The 16,944-nt window shown below is 43.4% G+C and overlaps 1 protein-coding gene across 1 annotated transcript in view; it reads left to right on the top strand.

Moving 5' to 3' along the window:
* The window catches only part of DDX60 (DExD/H-box helicase 60), a 444,355-nt gene that overhangs the window by 306,329 nt on the left and 121,082 nt on the right, over window positions 1-16,944 (top strand). The window contains 1 exon segment of the mRNA XM_029604155.1: window positions 15,853-15,957. Within this exon segment, the coding sequence (XP_029460015.1) occupies window positions 15,853-15,957 (105 nt within the window).

Genomic DNA, 16,944 nt, shown 5'->3' with positions numbered 1-16,944 from the left:
CCAGTGGATCAACTGAAGAAAGGGACACCCGCATCATGTTGCTTTTGGCCCCACTCCTTTCAGACTGATGAGATGGACCATAGTTAGCAAAATCAGACAGAGTCAAATCCCCACGAGCATCCAGGCATCGCTGACCCAGGCTTGTAGAAAGCTCCAGTTGTATTGTCCTAATGTGGCATGCATCACAAATAGATAAATGCTTCGTTTTGTTGTAATGCGCTAAGACAGAGGTTTAGACATGTGCCCAGGTAGACTCACAAAATGTGCATCCAGCTACCCGTAGCTAAAATGAACACGCAAAAACATGCGTCTAGGTACACGTGTTTACTATGCTCGTCCAAACAAGGCGCACAAAATGTGCATCCAGGTACACATGCTTAAAAAGAATGTCAAAGCTAGACGCACAAAATGTGCATCCAGAAAGGACGCCCAACCTGAATGCACAGAATGTGTGTTCAAAAGAATCGCTGACATCCACACACGTGCCATAAGGACATGCGGAGGTAGACGCCCAATAAAGCGCGCAGACATGTACCGACAACACTCACTAAAAAATGTGCAAACTAACTGCTGCCTGGGAGCAAGGACTAGCCAAATGGCTGCTAACCTGTGGTGCCTGAACTGCCTCAACACCTCACAGAACTCCCCAGAGATCTGAGTGGGAAGAGCCAAATGCTGAGGAAACTGACCCAGTAGGAAAACTCCTCACTAATGAGTTCATGACATCAGCTTTTGCTCTGTCTTCATCTGCTGGCAGAGGTACCTAACCCACTGGAGGGGATTGGCCTGCCTGAATGCAGAGGAAAGGCTGGGTTTCTGATTTTGCACTTTTGTGATCTGGGGAACATAAGAACATGCCATACTGGGTCAGACCAAGGGTCCATCAAGCCCAGCATCCTGTTTCCAACAGTGGCCAATCCAGGCCATAAGAACCTGGAAGGAGAATTCCCTTTAAGTATTTCTGAAGTTCAATGAGTTCCATTCCGACCTCCCTTTGGTACAGTTGGGAGCAGAAAGTTGTGAAAGTTGCCTCCAATTTGATATGTGAGTGTCCCTGTTGGGATTTGAATAACCATGATCATGTTACTGGCTCATTTCTTTCACAACAACTGCACCATAAAGGCCCTGATCTTGTTGCCATGCTTGTTAATATGTTTTAAGAAATAAATAGGATTTCTCTACTGCGCCACTTAGAGTCTGCTCAGTTCTTCCCTATATTTCTGCAGTTCCCTCCAGAGTTTCCTAGAACCAGCTTGTTTATGCTGTGCCTCTAGCCTGGTTAGTGTTATCTCACTCTTGGCATTTTGCCTTTTAAGGTGACTGCTGTACCTGATAATTGTTCCTCGGAGCACCACCTTAAGCCTTTCCCATAGGAGAGCTGGGCTGTAGTTTTCCTCGTGATGTATTTGAAAAAATTCCTTAACAGCATTGTGTTGATCATTTTAAAAAATTCATCTCTACCCAACAGGGGGAGGTTCATCTTCCAGTTGTCTCCTCCTCCATTCCTAGGTGGTCTTATACTCCAAGGAAGGAGCACAGGACTATGTTTGAAATTATATTCGTCAACATGTCTGTCATCCCAATAGTGGTAATCAACCTTTCAAAGCATTAAAAAAAAATATATGCAGGTATATGAGTGATGTGTTGAAGAAAAACATGTGTAATTCCTACCTGAGGGTTATTGTTGCTGCCAAATATGAGTTAAACCCAAAAATATTATTATGAATTGTAAACCCTCCCTTTGTTCTGTGAGACCCAACAGGCCTCTGCTTCTGTCAAGCTGAGGATTTAAGCACGTGGTCCACCCCCCTCCCCCCAGACACTATATACTGAACCAAAAATGATGTGATATATCTCACTAGTTTGCAGTAGAAGCTATCCTGTACTTGATTAGGCCCATAAACATTAATCAAGGTTATCTTTTTCTTATATATTGTGCATTCCATAAATAAATAAAGTTCAACATTCTGGGTCCACCTGTGTCCTATGAATAGTCAGTGGGAGAGCTTTGTGGATCAAAATGCTTCCTTCCCCCCCCCCCCCCCCCCCCACTATTTGATTTATAGGATGCAAAGCCGAATTGTCCCACCCAATCTCTCTTTAATTTAGCATTTTCTTTGTCAGTAAGATGAGGCACTTGCAGCATCGCTATGTGGATGTGTTGATTCTTAGATAAGTGTAAAGTCTCTTTCGCTTTATTGGGGAAGTCAGCCCTCTAACATTAAATGTTACTATATTTGCTTGGGTCACTGTGATTTTACAAATACAATGGCATGTCTATTTAAGGGACCACCTTGTACCTCTCCTACCACTGCTCCATATTAGTGAATTAATGATTTATATCATCCTTGTGAAGTTATGTTTACTTTTCTAACCTGAACCGTGCTCAACTTACAAACCTCCAACCATCTAACTAACTCGAACCAAAACCTAACACCCATTTCCCCAACTGGAAATAAGGGGGTCTCACGCTGCCACCATTAATGGGGTCCCCCTATTAAACCCCCTCCCTTCTGGGGGAATACCCAGGGCCCAAGGCCTGCTGCTCCTGTCAATCCTACCCTCACCCATCTCAAATCCGCTTCCCCCTGAAACCTGTCCCTGTCTTCCGAAGGGATGGCCTTCACCTTAACCAGGGTGGAAGCCGACTGCTGGTGCTAACCTTTTAAAAGGAGATAGAGCTGCTTTTAAACTAGAACAAAGGGGAAAGCCGACAGTCGCTCAGCAGCACATGGTTCGGAGGGAGGTATCTTCAAAGGATACTAATGATGCATTAGAATTAAGGCATCCCGACAGTGAGGTTCCAATAATAAGAAAAGTAGTCCAAGTGCCTGTATATGAAAACTCAATTAAAAAGCAGAATGAAAATACAAACAAAAAACAAACTTTGAAATGTTTATATACTAATGCCAGAAGTCTAAGAGTAAGATGGGAGAATTAGAATGTATAGCAGTGAATGATGACATAGACTTAATTGTCATCTCAGAGACATGGTGGAGAGACGAAGACCAATGGGGCAGTGCTATACCGGGGTACAAATTATATCGCAAATGACAGAGAGGAGCACCCAGGAAGCGTTGTGGCACTTTATGTCCGGGATGGCAGAGTCCAACAGAATAAACATCCTGCATGAGACTAAATGCACAATTGAATCTTTATGGGTAGAAATCCCTTGTGTGTTGGGGAAGACTATAGTGATAGGAGTATACTACTGTCCACCTGGTCAAGAGGGTGAGACTGACAGTGAAATGCTAAAAGAAATTAGGGAAGCTAACCAAATTGATAGTGCGGTAATAATGGGAGACTTCAATTACCCACAAAACGCTGGTGCAGGATAAATGTTAAATCACCAATCAGTGGTGTATTTTAATAAATTCCAAAATCACAGGGTAAGAGAGTTCATATCGGCAACTCCATAAATTCAAATCATCCATGTAAAGGAAGGTCCCCCGACACGGACCCGTGTTTCGCCAGGCTGCGTCGGGGGGGACCAAGGGTACAGTCAAATCTAAGGGTAAAAGGGTCTAAATTAGAATGGTGAAAAATATTGGCTACACAGTACAACCGTAACAAACAGGTACATACCTTTAAACAGATACCCGGAGCGCGCAGGCTCTCCCAGGTGACAGCTATTTAAACATAAAATGTGGCGCGAACACGACAACTCACGCGAGAGCTGTCAAAGTCACAGGTGTCAGCGGATCCGTCCCATTAGTGTCCCCATGACAAGCTAGTAAAACAGATCCCATACAATCCATCCCCAGCGGTATCCCCATGACAAGCTAATAAAACAGATTCCATTCAATCTCCTTATTAAGGCCATGGGGAACCATGGTATTAAGCGTAAAAATCCACTTCTGCTCGCGGCGGCCGAGGAGCATTGAAAAGTCACCACCCCGTGCAGGGCGGAGGACCACCTCAATAACCGTGAAGCTAAGGTCAGAAATGGAGTGGCCACAGTCAATCCAGTGGGAGACCAGGGGTTCATCTACTCTATGGAGGCGGATGTTCGAGCAATGTTCAATCATGCGTGTTTTTATCATGCGTGTAGTTTTGCCTACATAGAGAAGGGGACAAGGGCATCTAGCAATATACACCACGCCTTTGGTAAGACAGTCAGAAGAAGAACGTAATTTAAACAATTGCCCCGTGGTAGGGTGTGTAAACCCAGTCATTTGTGCGGTGTGGCTACACATGGTGCAGTGCCCACATGGGCCATGTCCCCCCGGGCTTTCGGATGATGCAACAAATGAGGAGGAGTGTACTAGTCTGTCCCTTAAGTTCCTGCCGCGCTTATATGTAAAACGCAAGGGACTCTGTAGTAGATCTGTTAGTGCTAAAGCAGACCAATGCCGTCTGATCATAGATGCTATAGCACTCCCCAATATCGAGAAAGGAAGTATGCAATTGTTAGAATCATCTTGAGAGCTGGCCCCCGAACTAAATAGCCAATCACGGTCAGCATATAGAGCCCGTTTGTAGGCTCTCTTAATCACCCTATACGGGTAGCCGCGCTCCAAAAAGCGACTGAACATCGTACGAGCTTGTATAATATATTCAGAACGGGTGGAGCACAGGCGGCGAAGCCGTAAAAACTGTCCCGTCGGGATGTTATCACGCAGGGGCCGGGGGTGACAACTCTGATATTGTAGAAGTGTATTGCGATCAGTGTCCTTACGATAAAGTGTGGTTACAAAACCATGTACATCTGCAGTAATCATAATGTCCAAAAAGGCGATAGACCTCGGGTGTATGTTAAAGTTAAACTGAATATGTGGACTTAGAGAGTTTAACCAGTCTAGAAAACAAAAGAACTGGACATCAGTGCCCCTCCAAATAAGTAGGACATCATCTATATATCGACGCCACATGGGAATGAAAGAAAACCACTCTGAAGGGTAAATATATTGACATTCAAACTGGTCCATGTAAAGACAAGCCAAACTGGGGGCCATGGTGGCCCCCATGGCTGTCCCTTTTATCTGTTGAAAAAATAGATCCTGAAACTGAAAAAAGTTTTTAGTCAGGGCCAGTTCAGATAGCTTGACTAAAAAATGTGTAGAAATACGATGGGGACGTGGCCGTTTTTCCAGAGTATTAAAAACCACTTGAAGGGCCTCATTCTGTGGGATATTAGAATATAAGGATACCACGTCTAATGTAACCAGGAAAAAAGGTTCAGTGGGGGGAACCAGCTCAGCCAAGATGGTGATCAAATGCATAGAATCCCTTATATATGATTGAATTTGTGACACAAAGGGTTTAAGAAAAAGGTCAACAAATTGTGACAGCGGTTCTAATAGCGAACCAATACCTGCAACAATAGGCCGGCCTGGGGGATGGTCTAAAGTCATGAATCTTAGGTAAAGTGTAAAATTGAGGCATTATGGGGTGTGGCGTAGTCAAGAATTGTACTTCTTTTGAAGTGATCATATGTCTGTCAGCTGCCTCCTGGACCACTTGTCTAATCATAGCCTTTAACTGATCCGTAGGGTCATTGGATAGGGGAGTATAAAACTCCTGATCATTGAGTTGTCGTAATGCTTCATGATCATACTCAGAACGGTCCTGGACAACAATGCCACCCCCCTTGTCAGCGGGTTTTATGATAATAGATGAATCCCTAGCTAACCCAGACAGTGCTTGTGATTCCGCTCTTGACAAGTTAAACCGCACAAATTTTCTGCGGGAGAAAATGTCTAATACACCCTTACTCACTAGTCGTTCAAACGCCCCCAGGGACACATCAATGGGGCCAGGAGGGATCCACCGCGACCTGGGACGGACCACGGACATGTCAACAGCAGGAGAGGAGTCTCTAAAGAACAGTTTCAATCGAAGTATTCTAAAGAACCGATGAAGATGTGTAAATACGTCAAACACGTCACCTTTAACCGTGGGGACAAATGATAACCCCCTATATAGAAGCTTTAGTTCATTCTCAGAAAGGGCACGGGAGGATAGGTCAAAAACAGTTTCACGATTCGTGTCTGTAAGACTACTGATTAACACAGAATTTATTGCCACGGGTCCACTTGCGGTTGCGTTGCGCGCGTCTGTCTCTGTGCACGTTGCGGGACCGTAGCGCCCCTTGAACGCGTGCTGCGAGTGTTCCGTTGATTGTGACCCGAGTCTAAAAAAGACGCGGCAATTGATGAATAACGTGAGGATACAAACTGTCCAGAAGAGGCTGTATCCAGGGATGCATTTGAAGCTTGATCGAGAGGCGTCAGAGCTAGAGTGTTTCCGTGAGCCTGCGGACCCCGATTGCGGCGAGCAGTTCCCTGGTGTTGTTGGGCCCTTGACTCTTCCGCAGAAGAGTCCCCAGAGGAGGTATCCTCGGCGAATGTGACCTTTTTGGAGGGCTTCTGGTTCATCCATTTATACACGTATCCCGTGTGGTAATCAGTAGCATCTCGTTGAAATTTGCTAAACTTAACCGCCTTAAGGTCAGTGCGAAATTTAGACAAATTTTCTTGAAACTCCTGTAATTGCTGGTCAAATGTTTCACTGCTGTAGAATGTTTAATACTGTCCAATTTTTGTGACACTTCTTCTTTAAGCTGCTCAATCAGCTCTTTGTTAGTTTCTATAATAAGGACCATCAGGTCCAGGGAGCACTTGTTCAGAATCTTATTCCAGCATGCAAGAAAGATGGAATTGTCTGTATGAAGACGTGGTGCTTTTTGCATGCGAAGTCCCCGAGGGATCCGCCGAGTGCGGCAATACTCAATAAGCGTAGAGGAGTGAAGTTCCGCTCTGGTCAGGCGCTTCTGCGCGTTAATCAGTTCTGTCCATGAGGCTGGGGAGACGGAATCCGGAGCTGCGTCTTCGAAAAATGGGCTCGTAGTGAGTACCGCGTTCACAGCCGCTTCAGAATAACTAAACGTGTAATCATCGGTAGCCATTAAATGCTTCAGTATTATGGCACAAGTCCAAATGCAGAAGAAGCAAAACCATGCACGTAGGCAAAACACACAAAACGCTGGTGCAGGATAAATGTTAAATCACCAATCAGTGGTGTATTTTAATAAATTCCAAAATCACAGGGTAAGAGAGTTCATATCGGCAACTCCATAAATTCAAATTCAAAAAGGTATGTACCTGTTTGTTACGGTTGTACTGTGTAGCCAATATTTTTCACCATTCTAATTTAGACCCTTTTACCCTTAGATTTGACTGTACCCTTGGTCCCCCCCGACGCAGCCTGGCGAAACACGGGTCCGTGTCGGGGGACCTTCCTTTACATGGATGATTTGAATTTATGGAGTTGCCGATATGAACTCTCTTACCCTGTGATTTTGGAATTTATTAAAATACACCACTGATTGGTGATTTAACATTTATCCTGCACCAGCGTTTTGTGTGTTTTGCCTACGTGCATGGTTTTGCTTCTTCTGCATTTAGACTTCAATTACCCCAATATTGACTGGGTAAATGTATTATCGGTACATGCTAGAGGTATAAAGTTCCTGGATGGAATAAATGACATTTTTATAGAGCAAATGGTTCAGGAACCGACAATAGAGGGAGACATTTTAGATCTAATTCTCAGTGAAGCACAGGATTTGGTGAGAGAGATAACGGTGGTGGGGCCACTTGGCAATAGTGATCATAATATGATCAAATTTTAATTAATGACCGGAAGGGGAACAGTAAGCAAGTCCATGGCTCTCGCGCTAAACTTTCAAAAGGGAAACTTTGATAAAATGAGAAAAATTGTTAGAAAAAAACTGAAAGGAACAGCTACAAAGGTAAAAAGTGTGCAAGAGGTGTGGTCATTGTTAAAAAATACCATCCTAGAAGCATAGTCCAGATGTATTCCACACATTAAAAAAGGTGGAAACAAGGCAAAACGATTACCGGCATGGTTAAAAGAGGAGGTGAAAGAAGCTATTTTAGCCAAAAGATCATCATTCAAAAATTGGAAGAAGGATCCAAAAGAAGAAAATAGGATAATGCATAAACGTTGGCAAGTTAAATGTAAGACATTGATAAGACAGGCTAAGAGAGAATTTGAAAATAAGTTTGGCTTAGAGGCAAAAACTCACAGTAAAAACTTTTTTTTAAATATATCCGAAGCAGAAAACCTGTGAGGGAGTCAGTTGGACCATTAGATGATCAAGTGGTTAAAGGAGCACTTAGAGAAGATAAGGCCATCGCAGAAAGATTAAATGATTTCTTTGCTTCAGTGTTTACTGAAGAGAATGTTGGAGAGGTTCCCATACTGGAGAAGGTTTTCATGGGTAATGATTCTGATGGACTGAACCAAATCATGGTGAATCTAGAAGATGTGGTAGGCCTGATTGACAAACTGAAGAGGAGTAAATCACCTGGACCGGATGGTATACACCCCAGAGTTCTGAAGGAACTAAAAAATGAAATTTCAGACCTATTAGTAAAAATTTGTAACCTATCATTAAAATCATCCATTAAACCTGAAGAGGATAGCTAATGTAACCCCAATATTTAAAAAGGGCTCCAGGGGCAATCCAGGAAACTACAGACCGTTTAGCCTGACTTCAGTGCCAGGAAAAATAGTTGGAAGTGTTTTAAACATTAAAATCACAGAACATATAGAAAGACATGGTTTAATGGAACAAAGTCAGCATGGCTTTATCCAAGGCAAGTCTTGCCTCACAAATCTGCTTCATTTTTTGAAGGAGTTAATAAACATGTGGATAAAGCTGAACCGGTAGATGTAGTGTACTTGGATTTTCAGAAGGTGTTTGACAAAGTTCCTCATGAGAGGCTTCTAGGAAAAGTAAAAAGTCATGGGTTAGGTGGCGATGTCCTTTCGTGGATTACAAACTGGCTAAAAGACAGGAAACAGAGAGTTGGATTAAATGGACAATTTTCTGAGTGGAAGGGAGTGGGCAGTGGAGTGCCTCAGGGATCTGTATTGGGACCCTTTCTTTTCAATATATTTATAAATGATCTGGAAAGAAATACGACGAGTGAGGTAATCAAATTTGTAGATGATACAAAATTGTTCAGAGTAGTTAAATCACAAGCAGATTGTTATAAATTGCAGGAAGACCTTGTGAGACTGGAAAATTGGGCATCGAAATGGCAGATGAAATTTAATGTGGATAAGTGCAAGGTGATGCACATAGGGAAAAATAACCCATGCTATAGTTACACAATTTTAGGTTCCATATTAGGTGCTACCTCCCAAGAAAGAGATTTAGGCGTCATAGTTGATAACACATTGAAATCGTTGGTTCAGTGTGCTGCGGCAGTCAAAAAAGTAAACCGACAGTTAGGAATTATTAGGAAAGGAATGGTGAATAAAACGGAAAATGTGATAATGCCTCTGTATTGCTCCATGGTAAGACCGCACCTGGAATACTGTGTGCAATTCTGGTCGGTGCTACCAAAATGATAAGGGGAATGGAACAGCTCCCCTATGAGGTTAGAACTTTTCAGCTTGGAGAAGAGGCTGAGGGGGGATATGATAGAGGTGTTTAAAATCATGAGAGGTCTAGAACGGGTAGATGTGAATTGGGTATTTACTCTTTCGGATAATAGAAAGACTAGGGGGCACTCCATGATGTTAGCGTGTGACACATTTAAAACCAATCGGAGAAAGTTCTTTTTCACTCAACGCACAATTAAACTCTGGAATTTTTTGCCAGAGGATGTGGTTAGTGCAGTTAGTATTAGAAACAGACCAACATTATACCCCACAACTCTCCATCTCTCTCTTTTCAACCCCACTTTCTACCCCCTCCCTTTGCCAAAATTACTTTCCCAGCATGACCCTCAAACCATAAAGATAAGTGTGGAATGCCCTGGAGTCAAAAACAGGGAGGAGCAGACCAGCTGATGTCTCTTATCAGGGTGCCGATTTAACGATAATAAGTCTGTGCTGTCTGTTTTGAGGCCATCGCTTGGCAGTTGCCTTGCTTCCACCAGACACCAGCATCATGCTGATATCACTCGAACCCCTGCTGTCTGATTATGCAGCTGCCAGAGCCATCTTGCAATCGCAGTAAAATAAATTGCACAGGTACAACTGCATTTTGTGAGTCCTCCGATCCTGCACAGCCTTTGTAATCTGATAATGTGTGCGCCAAAGTTCATGAAAGGGCCATTATGAACTTTACTTTCACCCCCCCCAAAAAAAAAACCCAAACCAACAGCCATATACCCTAATAAAAACCCTATTTAATACCTTATAACCACCCATTTATTCACCCACCCCTTACCCATACAGAATCTAAACTTCGAAATAGTTAAAAGAGAAAAAAAAAAACATTAAAAAAAATCAAAGCTTTCAACCCCTCCAATACACAGTACCTCTTTACCAAACTTTTAAGGTATAGGTTGCAGACTATGTCGAGGCAGTTCCAGTCACAGCTGCTGGTAGACCGTTTGCATACTGCTCAGCCTCTGAGGCTGACTCGAAGAAATTAGTAGTTCCTCATAGCGGACACGCAATCAAGCCAGGTATAACAAAGATATGTTATGCTCCACTGGAACGCAGCAGACGCTTCACCTCTAAGTAACCCTGCTGGCGGAGAAATCTTGAACAAGGCAAACATAGTGATCATTACAATTTAAATCTGGTGTCTTCTACAAGGCTTCCAAGAGTTTCATCTTATCCACATAATTATGCAGCCATACCAGGAAGGTCTGAGTTTGGGCATTTCCAGCAAGTTTCTGCACCATGGTTCTGTGCGCTCTGTCCATCTTAAGTGCAGCTTTAGTGGGTTGAATATTGATTGCTTGCAGGAGCCATTTAATAAAGAAACTAATGGGATTAGACCTCTCTGCACCTTCAGACAGGCTCACGGTCCTGCTTTACTGCTAATTTCTGCATTAGTTTTTCCAGCTTGTCAAGCCTGTGGCCTGTACTTGTAGAGGACATGTCCATGTCATCTATTCGTTCCTGGAAATTGTCCAGCCAAGTCGAATTTTCAGCTGTGGCCACCAAGTTAGAAATTTGATTCACCACGAGTTCCAGCCTTTACTCCTCGCTGATTTTGTTGTGTTTCTCAATTTTATTCATCACTTCCCAGATCGTCTCAAGCCTATCACTTGGGAGGCCTAATTCCCCCAGGGACTCATCATCTGACAAGGCCTCTTTCAACATCGTTGTCTTCTCCAATGTGTTTGTTTTGGTGGTTCTTTTAGGACGGATGCTCTGATCTGCCCTCATCATCAACAAGGATCTTTTTGGTGGGTCTTTGATTATATTTCAAGCATAGGTGAGAAAGATTTAGCAGAATATACAATTGAGGGGTCAAGAGCTCACGATCACTGCTGCCACCTGCTACTCAGCCATATTGGAACTCCCTCAACAAGATCTATTTTTAAGAGAAACAGAGAGCCTACTGAAAATTAATCTGGAAATGAATGTTCAACTTAAGTTATGACCAATTATTTATTGTAAGATGCCCAATTTTTTTTTCATCTGGGGAGACCTCCAGGCTTCTGAGCAGAGGGGGAAATAAAGGTACAGTGTTGCTCTATGCCAATGGTTCTCAAACCTGTTCTGGAGGACCCCCAGCAGACAGGTTTTCAGGATACCTGCAATGAATATGTATGAAGGAGATTTGCGTGCACTGCCTCCACTGATGCAAATTTATCTCATACATATTCATTATGGATATCCTGAAAACCTGACTGGCTGGAGTTCCTCCAGGACAGATTTGGGAATGTCTGCTCTATGCATTGCAAGGAAAGTAAATTTATTTTAACAAACTGGATAAATAAATCACTGCTGAGTATGTCTAGGGACCTAAATGTTCAGTTTTATTTTTCCTGGGAATTTCAGTGCATTTGGGATTTTTTTGAGGGTTCTGGGTGAGAATATAGGATTTGCAAAAATATTAAGACTGTAAAGGTGGAGATTGGAATCAGCCTTGCTTAACCTGATATTTTTTATAAATATCTTTGTAGGGGAGGGGGGAAGAAGGGGGACTTATTTAACCTGATCATTTTTCTAAGAGATTTGGGCATCGGAAGGAGAAGGGACAAATTGGCTGCTACTTTTATTTTTAATGTTTTCCAGCCAGGTTGGAAAAACTACAACCTTTAGGCATGCAGTTTTTTCAACCAGAATTAGCCAAATGACTTTACTCCACCAGCACCGGATATTAGTGCTAGCTCAGTAAATTTAAGCCACACCCCAGAAAATCTCCACCCTGCTTCTTTTTTATCTGTCAAAATTTTAGCCAAGAAATTACTTACCCAGCTAAAACTTTTCCAGTCAATGGGGTGGGATATTTAAAACTTGAGGTTTGTTTGGTCAAGCTGTTTTGAATACTGACCTCATGCATCCTAAATTTAGGAACCTGGCCCTATTACATTTGCAATAATGCTAATTTAGATGCCTTACTCTTAGTTAGGCTCCTAAACATTTTGAAAACTGACTGTTAGGTAATTTGTCACCTATGTCAGAGCTTCTCAACCTTTTTTATATCAGGGCACACTTTCAAGTTTACTTGATCCTCATGGCACACTGAACGACATTTTACAATGTCATATATTCATACCTGCTAGTCACTGGTCATATGACTGTGAAAATGCCAGGAAATCTACTTTAATTAAATAGTACAGTGTAAAAAGCCTAAAATATAATTAGACAATTTAGAAATATAGGATGAGAATCACAGCAGAATCAGTGGCAATGTATGCACGTATAATATTTTTGTGATTTTAGCTTCTTTCCCCAAGATAGCTTTTCATTTATAAATTTTTTTTAAATGTGCTTCCACATTCCCCTGCAGGCTTCCGCTCTCCATTGATATTTATATTTCCTAACAACAGTTTTAGAAACTCCAAGCCATCAGGCTAGACCCCAGCATTCTCCCCTCATTCTTTGTAACTCCAGCACCCTCATCCCCCCAGCTGCAGCAAACAGTATTATCCTCCTCTCCTCCCCTCTCCATGCTGAACCCCAGCAATAAAATCAAAAGATATAAAACATTCATAAAATGATACTAATGAAAAGAATAAATATTTTAAAACAGCAACGAACATCCAATAATTTTAAAAACTTGAATAATTCCGTTCTATTTCCCCAAACACCAATAAAATATTTCAAAACAGCTGGGGCCTGATATTCAGCGCTGGCTGTGAAAGTATTTTAGCCAGGTATCACTTACATGGCTAACTTACAAGGGATATTCAGCCATATGGCTATGGCGCTGAATATCCGTAGTCAAGGCGCTACTTAGCCAGATAAGTTAAATAGAGCTAAGTTAGATCAGTTCTATGGTTGATCTAATTTATCTGATTAACTTAACTGGATAGGAACAAATATTGCTACTTGTCCAGTTAAGTTAACCGGATACATAGCACAGCCCAGATCCATCCATTGCCCACTCAAATTGGCCAGCTAAAAGATAGCCAGATAAGTGACTTATCTGAATATCTAGCGGCTGCTGATTTTCAGTGGGCCACTAGTTGGCTGGATAAGTCCTACTTTTCTGGCTATCCAGCACTAAACGTGTTTTCAGATCGGGTCCCTGATGAATAAAGCATTCAGTAATTAGAAAATGTTAAACATTTCCCAAAACACGAGTAAAATATTTCAAAACAGCACAAACATAGAACAACTAATAACTAAAACTAATAAGGATTAAAAAATCTCATGTAACGTTAGCAGCAGCCACTCACTCTTGTGTCGGTCGTGCAGTCTAAATCCACCGTTCAGTACGTAATGCTACCTGCGCCTTATACTCTATGCTATTGATCACACTGAGACTGTTTTTGGAAGTAAAATGGCCGCAGCTTTATTTTAAAACATAACATGTTAACTTGGTAGGATACCCGAGCCGGCGGCTTTCATATTCCGCTGCTCGCTGTCTGATCCGAGCAAGGCAGCCCAACTCTGTAGGTCCCCCGCCTTGTTCCCAAGCAAGGGGGCCATCGCCTTTTACGCCTCCCGGTGCCATCGGCTACCACACTGTCATGCGATGACACTAGCACCGCTTGTAATCCTGCCTAACCGGCCCGGGTACCGGCCTTGCTCAGCTGCGACGAAAAGTACAACAATGAAATAAATGTTATTAAATTGCCTAGTATCATCAACCTTGCTGATGGAAATTGCAAATACATATCCGCAAGAATTTTTTTTTTTTTAATTATTCTTAATGTAAAGCACTCAGGGAGGGAGGGTGGGTCTTGGTCTCCTGCACGATCCGTGAAAAGGGGTCTCAGGCCGCGTGTGCCGTCCCTTTAAAGGGCGAGGCGCGTCATCGGAGGGGGCCAACGACGCTCCCCGATGATGTCACATCCCCCGGCGTAGCCAGTGGCTCTCTGCTCTCTCTCTACTTAGCCAGCGGTGAGTGGGGCCTGCGGTGGCGCTGGGGGGGGTCGCGGCAATCGATCTTCGCTGTGCTCCCTTCCTGCACCCCCCCCCATCCCCATTTTGCCTGTCCTCCATTTGATATTCCTGGGCTCCGGTTATGCGGCACCGGGCCCACCTATTTCTCCATACCTGGGATCTTTTGATTTCCAGTCACTGTGAGATTGTAATGGATTGGAGGAGGAGGGCTGCACAAATTTTCTTCTCTCTCTCTCATATTCATGCCCATGCTGTCACACATATTTCATCTCTCTCCCTCCCTATTGCTGGGATCCAACATGGGGAGAGGGAGGAGGAAACTACAGACTGCTGCAGCCTAGGGGGGATAAGAGGGCTGGGGTTAAATAGAGTGAGGGGAGAATGCTTGGGTCTAGCCCACACTTGCACACATTGTTCCTGGGCTTGTGTGCGTATGAGAGCCTTTATAGGCTCCCATAGGTATAATACACAAACACATACATGTACACAAGCTGTCATACACATGCATAGGCTTTTACATACCAGACACACACACACATACACAAGCTGTAACACATATGCATACACATGCATAGGCTCTCACATACACACACACACACACACACACACACACATAATCTCTCCCACATACATAGTCACATGTACACAGACTGTCACACACATACATACAAACTCTCACACATATATGCACAGGCTCTCACCCATTCACAAGGTGTTACATACATACTACATAGGTAGACACTCACACACACACACACACACATACAAAGGTTGTCACAAACACATGTACACTGGCTCTCACATGCACACAGGCTCTCAAACATACACATATATACAGGCTTACACACACACACACACACACTTAGGGCCTCCTCTTCTCTTAGGGCTGCGGTGAGATAGGCTCCACCGCAGTCCTTTCCACCTCTTGGGCTGCGGTGAGATAGGCTTCGCTGTGACTCAGCTGGCCTACTCAATTTTTCAGGCCGCAGTGGATGGGTTCCACCATGGCCCCACCAGCATCTTCTTCTCTTTGGCCATGATGAGAAAGGGAGGGGGTGAAGAGGCACACCATGGCACAGGAGGAATCTTGCCATGGCACACTAGTATGCCATGACACAGTGGTTGAGGAGCTCTGCTATAGCATATCACATGTATTATAGGGTGTTAACTCTAATTTATAACTTTCTTAATAATGATTCATCACTACAGTTATGTATAATATTTCAACTATATAAATCTCACAGACAGCTATGCCCTGTGACTGAGAATCTTTTCGAAGTACCATCTTTTGAACTAGAAAGACTGAACCTTACCAGAAACCGAGCAATATTTATCGCCAACCTTGATTGTGGACATCCATACCAGTGCAGTTACAAAATGCCTCCACCTTGAAATCTTTTAAAAAGCTATTGAAAACCTATCTTTTTCTAATTTCTGGCACAATCACGTGCACCAAAAATTAAGTGCATTCCTAGCCTTCTTGTTCCCCCAACACTAGCTAATATGTAAAAGTTATGCGGTATGTTCATAATTAATGTATTTGTTTTGTCATAGGTGGTCACAGCTACTAGCTCACTAGCTTTGGGAATCAACATGCCCTGTAAATCTGTTGTCTTCACAGAAGATTCAGTTTATTTGGATGCTTTGAACTTCAGACAGGTATTTAAACACACATATGTGATAGATATATAGTTAGTACTAGTTTCAAAAACAGAATTGTATATTATGAGGGTAATTTTCTAACACCCTGCATAGGATTAAAGTTTGCAAATACTTTGTACTCCCAATTATTTGAAGGTTAAATCTCTTTAGAGGCAGAGATGTTCCCTAACATAGGTGTCAGGTCAGAACAAGCTCTTGCTTAAATATCAGATAGCCATGCTTACAGTAGTGGTAGAACCACAAGCAGTACTTCATTGGCAGAACACAATGTGTGTGTTGGAACAGATGGATTTAAATGTTTATTAATGTGGCACTAGCTGACACTTTTGGAGATACCCTAGAGGCCCCTATGAATTCCCCCCAACCCCAGCACAGCCTGCCCTCCCACTTTGAGCCTCAGCCCCAACACAGCCTGCCCCCGCAGCCTCAGGAACAGCACAGACTGTCTTGTCTTCCACCCCCTCAGCTCCAGCCCAGGCTTCCCCCCCAGCCACAGCCCCAGCAGAAGCACAGCCACTCATGCAAATTTCCTGGAGGCCCCTATTTTTGCCTTCCCCCCCCAACCCCAGCATGGCTTGCCCAGCCCCGCCAGCCTTCCCTCCCCCCTCCCCCCTTCTAGTGCCAGAATAGCCTGCCCTCACACCCAGCAAGGTCTGCATTCCACACGGCTCCAAGATAGCCAACCCTCTCCCCCAGGCCAAGCCCCTCCCTCCATCCCCAGCACAGCTTGCCCCTAGGTAGGCTAGGCTCCTCCTAAGAACATAAGAAAATACCTAACTGGGTCAGAACAAGGGTCCATCAAGCCCAGCATCCTGTTTCCAACAGTGGCCAATCCAGGCCATAAGAACCTGGCAAGTACCCAAAAACTAAGTCTATTCCATGTAACCATTGCTAATGGCAGTGGCTATTCTCTAAGTGAACTTAATAGCAGGTGATGGACTTCTCCTCCAAGAACTTATCCAATCCTTTTTTAAACACAGCTAT

The sequence above is a fragment of the Rhinatrema bivittatum genome, chromosome 1 (assembly GCF_901001135.1).
Source record: "Rhinatrema bivittatum chromosome 1, aRhiBiv1.1, whole genome shotgun sequence".
Classification (NCBI taxonomy): domain Eukaryota; kingdom Metazoa; phylum Chordata; class Amphibia; order Gymnophiona; family Rhinatrematidae; genus Rhinatrema; species Rhinatrema bivittatum.
The sequence above is the reverse complement of the archived record's forward strand: the minus strand, read 5'-3'. Positions and strand labels throughout refer to the sequence as shown.